A 9592-nucleotide genomic window follows, 5' to 3' on the forward strand; every position below is an offset into this window, starting at 1 on the left:
TAACGAGTTCACAATATTTTTAAAAAATACAAATTAATAAAAGTTTTGTACAGTTAATCAATTAAATCATTCTGTTAATTTTATTTTTTTAGGTTTTTTGACCATCTTTAATCATAAATCTTAATATAATTTTCATTTTACTATTTTATTATTATGATCTAAAAAGACAAAATCACCCTCATAAAACATGAGTTATTATATCTAATAATTTGGGTGTTTAATTTTGTGACTTATAATTTAATGTTTAAATAAAATTTAATAATTATTTCACTTTCCTTATGTATAAATGACATAAATTTGACAGGATAATGATTTATATGAGAATTGTGCGATAAAGACACTATGTTAGTTTAATTAAAAAATAATAATTATACTAATAAAGTAGTATTAGAAACAATGAGTTTGGTACAAATTAGAAAAATATTGAAGTTAAAGTAAACTCTTGATAATTTTACATAGAAATCTTTGTAATAAAATATATTAAAAAAATATAGGCCACAAAAAAGTGAATTGAGATAGATTTAATTAATTGATTCTCCAAATCTCTTATTGAATTGAAAATTTTTAAAAATAATGTGTAACTTTTATAATTATTTTTTGAAAATGGGGTCAATTCACAAAAAAAATATGGGATGGAGATATCATCACTCTTTATATAAATGTATAGTTTCAAACTGGATTTTATTTTTGATATATACAGTTCATGTTAATATGATTTTGAGTTGCTATTTTATTATTTAGTTCGGAGTTTTATCAAGTTTTCAATGCTATAGTTTATATCACGTGAAGCCTACAAAAGAGATTTCATTATTGTAATTTTCTTTTTAAAAAGGTGTAAAATTTTGGCCCTACTGAGATTCTTTCCTATCTTAATGAGATGGGGTGCCGATGACTCTTACTAGCTTATAGGATTTTGTTTTGTTAATCACGTAAATGTCGATTATTATTCTCAGGTATATCTATCTCATTAAAATTGTCAATTTCTCTTCGTTTACATATGTCCTAACCGGTGCAAAGAAGCATGATTTTGTCTTACCGTCTTATTTTTAATTTTCCATTAAAGTTTTATGAAAAATTAATTTAGACTCATATTTAAATTTTGCGTAAGACCCCAATTATCCTTGAGCAATCCATTCATAAAAATTTATGATTCTGTGCAACTTGTTATGAGAGAAAAAGAGAAGAAGGCAAGTTGTTATGGGCGAAAAAGAAAAGAAAGCGAGTACATTTTATACAAAAAAGTGAAAAATTGATTTGTATTCATTATTTTGTGTGAAACGTAGAATTAAGGTGAAATGGAAGGGAAAGTAAAGTCGGAGTATTAAACCAATTTAAAACAGTCGGCGAGGATCTACTTATTTCATTATTGAGCTTTATTGAGCTCAAGAGTTCGAGTTCGGGTTCTCAAGCATGTATTATGAATGTTGAGGATTTTGCTGGGTATTACTTTTCAAGCAGTCATTGTTAGTTTTACGAGAAGAAAAATGAAGAAACTATATTGGATAAAAGTTCGTTTACTTCTTATAGTTGAATATTAGTGTCTATTTAATCTTATATTTTAATATCTCATAATATTTTTATCGTTAAATTATTGATACTTCTATTATTATTTTTGGTTTATTTTGGCTTGATTTTACAATATTACTCTCTTGCAGTAATTTTTTTGGATATTAATGAAAAAAATTAAATTACGAATTTAACTCAAAAATAAAATAAAAATAAAAAGAATATCTATTAAATTTGTGGAAGCTCATGTATGTCCAAAAAAATTAATATTGTGAAAAAATTAAATTATCAATTTTTTTACATTAATAAAAAATTAATATTTTAACTCCTCAACAGAGTGTTCCACAAAAATATTATATATATATATATATATATATTATTCTTTTTGTTTTATTTTATTTTTAGGATTAAACTAATAATTTAGTTTTTTTACTTTTTATTAATGTTAAAAAAATAAACATTATTGTAAGAGGGTGATAGTTCTATTATAAAAACAAACTAAAATGAACAAAAAGCAATGACAGGGATGTCAATAATTTAACGATACGGATGTTTTGAGATATTTATAAAAATATAAGGATTAAATGGATACTAACCTCAAAATATAGAGATTAAACAAATTTTTATCCTAAAATGTTTCTTACATCATTTTCCATGAATATATAAAAAATAATTTAGATTTAGTGGAAAAAACTATGTATCCCACTTTTGGCATTTTTCTGGTTCAATTACACTACAATCCCTATTGTTTATTATAAAATTAAAAGAATTAGATGTTTAAAAATTATAATATTTAAGTCCCATTTGCCTCAATTTTTATAAATCCTTAGCTTTACTTGACAATTAGGGAATAGGTAAAATTATTTAGACCCATCAAAATACTTTATAAGGCCACTTTTTAATTAAAAAAATTATTGCTAAAATGCCTAAAACATAAATTAGTAATAGAGCCAAGATAACAAAATTAGATGAAAGTGTTTTATTTTCTTAAATATTTTTAGTTACTTTTAAATGCATTAAATGTATTCATCTATATTAAACCCTAAGGCCGTTTGTCTTTTTTACTTAATGACTTAATTTATTTAATTTTAATCATGTGAGTCATTAAGTATGTTTGTTTTTTTCAACTTAATGAAAATTTTCAATCATTAAGTTACTAAGTTATTAAGCTAATTTGTTTAGCGTTTTGCTTAACCTAAAAAGTCTAAATAATATTATTAAAAGATATTATCCAAAATATCATTTTCTAATTAACTAATTTTCATCCTTACTAAATAATAAGCATTATTACCCATTATATAACTTGTGAAAATATATAGTGGTAGCCTATTATTATTTTTATCTTTTTATTTCTTCAAATTAGCATTATTTATCTTCATAGTTTTTTATGAATATTTTTCATATAAAAACATCATGAACTATAATAAAAATTGATTAACATATATAATATAGAATATTAAAAAGCTGTGTATTCAATTCAATATGATTTATTTTATGATAATTTATCATCTTATTTATATTCTTTGATATGTTTATTATTTGTTTAACATTTATAATTTATAAGGGCATAAATGTAAAAATATTAGTTTTCAAATTTTTTAAGTTAGAAAAAAAATTCAATAGTTATTTTTAGCGATTCAGAAAAAAAATAAACATATCATTCAGATTCAGACATTCAGCTTTATTTAGAATTCATACTAATTCAGTTCTATCTAGATTTCAGAAAAAAAAAATACAACCTAAAATTACTATATTTCAATTTAAATATAGTTGAATAGATTATATTTATTTGATCTGTGATGACCGAATTACATTTTAATAAGAAATTGACAAAAAATTATTATTGTATTTGATAAAAGTATTTTTTTAATAATGGGTTTATATAAATTATTTTTAAATAGTCAAAGTTATTTGGTATTTATGTAGGTTTACAAAGTAAAACTTAAAAATTTCAATTTGATGGTACTGTAGGAAATTGAAAACAATCTGGACTTATATGTCAAAATTATGCCTTGACTTTTCTGATTTTTCAACAAATATCAGTGATTACATTGTTAACAACTAAACAAAGACATCTCAACCAACTATTGAAACTAGCTTTTCAATAGATCTAGTGGTGGAAGCACAAAATGACACATTTGGGAGCACCTTGCACCCGGATTCATATTTAGTTGCCAATTTTTGTGAAGGAGATTGGAATGTAGTAAATTGATATTTTTCAATTTTTATATTTTTTTACCGTTTTTCCTTATAAATTTAATTATGCGGAGTGACAACTAATTTTCATTTTTTCATTAAAACCAAATTAGAGTCTATTTCAAATCATATATGTGTTTCTAAATTGGGTATTATTATCCAAAGACATTACTTTTAAATAAACAAAAATCTATCAAGTAAACTACCATACACATTTTACTAGTTTCATCTTTTGATTGTAATATTAAGAATTGTTACGAAACAAACTTTAGAACTCAAAAAACAAATCATATGTTGTGGATCAAATTGGAATGTATCCGGACATGTATGCAAATAATATAAATGATACAAATGTAGAGGGAGCAAGATTATAAAAATCAAGCCAAATCTGTGGTGCCTTTATACTAAGCTTGCACCCTTGAAATGCTAACAAGTGGCAAGAGTTTGATTGCTGTTACAACATGAAGTGTGCAACACATCCTTTGAATTAATGTAAGTAAAACATTCAATACAAACTAAATGATGTTGAGCTATTTTCAAAACACTCCCCTTAGTTATCCACCACCTTATGATAATTGTACGTAACTCTTATTCAGAAAAATCCTATGGATAAAAGTCCAAACAAAAGAAATACAATTCTATAAATCATAAAGTGGCAATGGACATATATCAAAATGACCTTTGTTAAAAACCTTTGCTTGTAAAATCTAGTGGGATCAAAACCTAATCAAGGGAAGAAAAAAAAAAATAAAGTGTGCATGTGTCTAGATTATTTATAGAAGTTCTTCTCGAGAAAGATTATACTCCCTTAGATTAATGCTCTGCTAATGGTAACATGTACCAACTTGATAGTTTGATCAACTGATATGTAAATACAATATACTATCTCGTCAAATGTTGATGTAGGAAAAGCTTTGTTAATAGTCTTGTAAAACTATAAGCAAATATATCCCATCTACATACAGATTTTATAGGGTTTATAAAAATAACCTGCATTTGCATCATCAATAAAATATAAAATTTTGTTAGTTTACAAGATAAAATAATCTCAATAATAAACCATCTTTAAATAGCCACTTCTGAAAATAAAAACATCAATGACTATGTTCTTTACGATTTCAAACTATCATGTGTAAGTAAAAACATTTCGTCATTTTCATCATGTACCTCTTGAAGAGGTCTTTTAGAATTTTTGGTTGCTTCAAAGACTAAATGCTCTTTTAAAATATTAACCACAATCAATAGAAAGCTCAATATTTCTAAACTCTTGTTCCTTATAGCATTTGGTTGCATATCAACATCAAGGATCCAAGAAGATAGGTAATTTTCACTAGAAATATCCAAGGCAACGAATTCAAGTTTTGCAAGGTTAGAAACATTAGCAATGGTGTAACGACAATATTAAAAAAAAATAAAATCAATAGAATAGAATAAACAATAACTATGCCCTATTTTATAATGTGAAAAATCAATTTAATGGCAACCACAGAGTATACTTATAAGGATAATTTTATTAAATAAACAGATAAATAAAGACTAAAGAGTACAAGGGAATATGATACTTTTGGATCAAATTAGACAGTATTCAGACATGCATGCAAATAATGTAACAAAGATAAAGAGAGCTGATAATAATCAAAGCCAAATGTGCGGAAGAGAAGCTACGATCGATGCCTTTGTTTCACGATATTGATGCGAGTGAGTATTTGCAAAGATATTGCCACCTGCTTGCACTAAGCTTGCACCCTTAAAATGTCGACAAGTGGCACGAGTTTGATTGTTGTTACAACATGAAGTGTGCAACACACTCTTCACAATATCATTCTCATTCTATAAAACAAATTGAAAAGTATTATTTAGAAAATAATACCACACACACCCTAATTGTTTTTAGGTGGTGTTTGATTAGGAGGAGAGAAAAGTAATTTAAATTATATTTTTATTTCCATTGTTTAGTTAGACAACATATATAAGAATTTAATTTTTATTAGAATTTAATTTTTATTAAAATTTAATATCAATCATAATGTAGAATTTGAATTCCATACAAAGTAGTGAAGAATTTAAATTTCTCTTATATTGGAAACCAAAGCTTCCAAAATTACCCTTCAACTTTTTAACTTGTTTAATGCCATTAATAATTATTATTTTAATTTTATTTATCAATTTAATAATTTAAATAATTTTATATTAATTAAATTTAATGAATGATTTTAGAAACTTAGCAAAATAAATTTATTTATTTATTTCATATGAAAATATAGAAATATAAATTAATCATCGTTGGACAGTCATTGGACCTCTGCCGAACAGTCGCTGAATCTCCACCAGAACTCTACCAGACCACCGTCGAAACTTCGTTGGACTGCCACCAAACCGCCGTTTAATTATATATAATTCTAATAAATCATGAATTTTTTTAGGACTTTTTGACATTAAAAAAGTTTGGTATTGATATTAAATTATATTTCATTACTAATATAAATAGTTAATTATTTAAGGCCAAAGATAAATTTGTCCAAAGAAAAAAAATGTAATTCATTTTCCTATCTAATTTTATGTCAAACCAAACAATGAAATTTAATTTTACTATTCTCCTCCATTCTTTTCTTCTCCCTTTCCCTCTATTCCACTCTTTTTCTCTTATCTATTTTCTTCAAACCAAACATACTCTTAAATATTTTAAACTATATTCAATTTATTCTGGACTCAGATGTTTGGTCGAATGTCCTGACTGCGCCATCCTAAAGTTAATTTTAAATTTAAAGGCAACAATCGGCTTCTAATTGAAAACATGAGTTCCATTATGAGAGACTCGAGTATTTTGACGAATTGGGTTTTGAGAGAGAGTGTGGAGATTCAATAGTAGTAATACTCGAATGTAGGGCTGAATTAACCTGCCCAATATCTATAAATTCAGGCCCAGTCCATTCAACAGAAGGGCCTCCGACTAACATCTCTCTAAGAAGTCAGAAATTCATTGGCCTACAACTTTTTAGTAGGAAAAAAAATAACCGCCTGAATCATTTTCCAGAACTCAGTTCAAGAAAACTCTAGCCTGTTCTTTTACTTTCCAGAGGCTGACACGTCCGGTTCCGTTTTCTTATTCTCTCCGGAATTTTCTTCTCAACTTTCCCTCGCCCCTTTATATATATATATGACCATCCTTATGAACCTTTAGTCTCAAACAATAAACAAAATCAATAACGAAAATAGCAAACAGTTCTCCAGAAAACGAACTCAATTCCTGAACTCTGTTTATTTCTTCTTGAAATTTTCACACAATGGCTGGGAAAGTTGAAGGCAAGTCTATTGGCATAGACCTTGGCACGACTTACAGCTGCGTTGGCGTATGGCAAAACGACCGCGTAGAGATCATAGCCAACGATCAAGGCAACAGAACCACTCCATCTTATGTAGCCTTCACAGACACCGAACGTCTGATCGGCGATGCGGCTAAAAACCAAGTTGCCATGAACCCTCAGAACACTGTTTTTGATGCCAAACGACTCATCGGGAGGCGCTTCTCCGACCCGTCGGTTCAAAGCGACATGAGGCACTGGCCTTTTAAGGTTGTTGCAGGCCCTGGTGACAAGCCCATGATTGTTGTTACTTATAAAGGCGAAGAGAAGCAGTTTGCTCCTGAAGAGATTTCTTCTATGGTGTTGACCAAGATGAAGGAGATAGCCAAGGCTTATCTCGGTCAAGCCTTGAAAAATGCTGTGGTTACTGTTCCAGCTTATTTTAATGACTCTCAGAGGCAAGCAACGAAGGATGCTGGTGCTATTGCTGGGTTGAATGTTATGAGAATCATCAATGAGCCTACTGCTGCTGCTATTGCTTATGGCTTGGACAAGAAGGCATCGAGGAGTGGTGAGAAGAACGTGCTGATATTCGATCTCGGTGGTGGTACTTTTGATGTTTCGTTGCTGACGATTGAGGAGGGTATCTTTGAAGTGAAGGCTACTGCTGGTGATACTCATCTTGGAGGTGAGGATTTTGATAACAGGCTTGTCAATCATTTTGTTGCCGAGTTTAGGAGGAAGCATAAGAAAGATATTAGTGGCAACGCTAGAGCGTTGAGGCGTTTGCGGACGGCATGTGAGCGGGCTAAGAGGACTCTATCTTCTACATCACAGACGACAATTGAGATTGATTCGCTCTATGAAGGCATTGACTTCTATGCGACAATTACTAGGGCTAGGTTTGAAGAATTGAACATGGATTTGTTCAGAAAATGTATGGAACCTGTGGAGAAATGTCTTCGCGACTCAAAAATTGATAAGAGCCAGGTTCATGATGTTGTTCTTGTTGGTGGCTCAACAAGAATTCCAAAAGTTCAACAATTGTTGCAAGACTTCTTTAACGGGAAGGAACTGTGCAAGAGCATAAACCCTGATGAGGCTGTAGCTTATGGAGCTGCTGTGCAGGCTGCTATTTTGAGCGGTGAAGGGAATGAGAAGGTTCAAGATTTGCTGCTGCTTGATGTTACTCCTCTGAGCCTCGGTATTGAGACTGCTGGCGGTGTAATGACAACCTTGATTCCAAGGAACACGACAATTCCTACAAAGAAAGAGCAAATTTTCTCAACTTATTCAGACAATCAGCCTGGTGTGTTGATTCAGGTGTATGAAGGTGAAAGGGCTAGAACAAAAGATAACAATCTGCTTGGGAAATTCGAGCTCACGGGCATTCCTCCGGCACCAAGAGGTGTTCCTCAGATCAATGTGTGCTTTGACATTGATGCTAATGGTATATTGCATGTCTCAGCAGAAGATAAGACTGCTGGAGTGAAGAACCAGATTACAATCACCAACGATAAGGGAAGATTGAGCAAGGAGGAAATTGAGAGAATGGTGCAAGAGGCAGAGAAGTACAAGGCAGAGGATGAAGAGGTAAAGAAGAAAGTAGAGGCCAAGAACTCATTGGAGAATTATGCTTATAACATGAGGAACACTGTGAGAGATGAGAAGATTGCGGGAAAACTAGACCCGGCTGACAAGCAGAAGATAGAGAAGGCCATTGATGAGGCTATTGAGTGGCTTGATGGGAACCAATTGGCAGAGGTTGATGAATTGGAGGACAAGTTGAAGGAGTTGGAAGGCTTGTGCAACCCAATTATTGCAAAGATGTATCAAGGCGGGGCTAGTGGGGACGTACCGATGGGTGGTGGTGCCGAGATGCCGGGAGGCGGCCATGGCAAGGCAGAGACTGGCGGTGCAGGTGGCGGACCTAAGATTGAGGAAGTTGACTAAGGCATGAATGAGAGTCATAGAGTGCTCTGTTTTGGGACTCATCTGTTGTGGCTCCGTTTTTGCTGATGCTCGAGGGCGAATACCTGTGTATGATATACATTAGGTTTTGAGGGGTTGCTCATGTTTCTATAGTGATGTAATCTATAGTTGTCTGAATGCTCTGCTATGTACCTATAGTTTACTTGAATATCAAATTACAATAAAAATTTGAGCTCTATTTTGGTGTGATTTTTTCATATTTGATATTGTTAGCTCTAAATTCTGAGAAGAAATAAATGTTACGATTCGTTCCCATGATTGCTAATTTTCTTACAACAATAGCCTTCTGCTGAAAGATGTTATGAAGCATCAATGATCAACTACAAATCTCATCTTTTCGTTTTCATCAAGAGTAATCCCTTGGCTAACTTCTTATGAAAAAATGTGAACTACTTGTAGACTTGGTATGAATTTGAAGTGATTCAATTTGGTTTGCTTCTTAAACACAGCAACAGTGAGTACAGTTAGAATATTGATTAACCTTGATGAGCATACTATCAGTACGCGCAAAGAAGAATTTGCTCCTCCTCATTTATAGAGTATTCTTCGTAACGATGTATATGGGGTTGCCACTCCCGTTTAGTGGTGCTTTAGCT

General features: G+C 30.7%; 1 protein-coding gene across 1 annotated transcript; it reads left to right on the forward strand.

Moving 5' to 3' along the window:
• Positions 1–6783: 6783 nt before the first annotated feature.
• LOC102619093 (heat shock 70 kDa protein) lies at positions 6784–9185 on the forward strand. The gene has a single exon (XM_052444746.1). It carries the CDS (start codon positions 6987–6989, stop codon positions 8955–8957), a length of 1971 nt encoding a protein of 656 aa, XP_052300706.1. The 5' UTR covers positions 6784–6986; the 3' UTR covers positions 8958–9185.
• Positions 9186–9592: the final 407 nt, after the last annotated feature.

Source organism: Citrus sinensis, chromosome 7 (genome assembly GCF_022201045.2).
Source record: "Citrus sinensis cultivar Valencia sweet orange chromosome 7, DVS_A1.0, whole genome shotgun sequence".
Taxonomy (NCBI): Eukaryota; Viridiplantae; Streptophyta; class Magnoliopsida; order Sapindales; family Rutaceae; genus Citrus; species Citrus sinensis.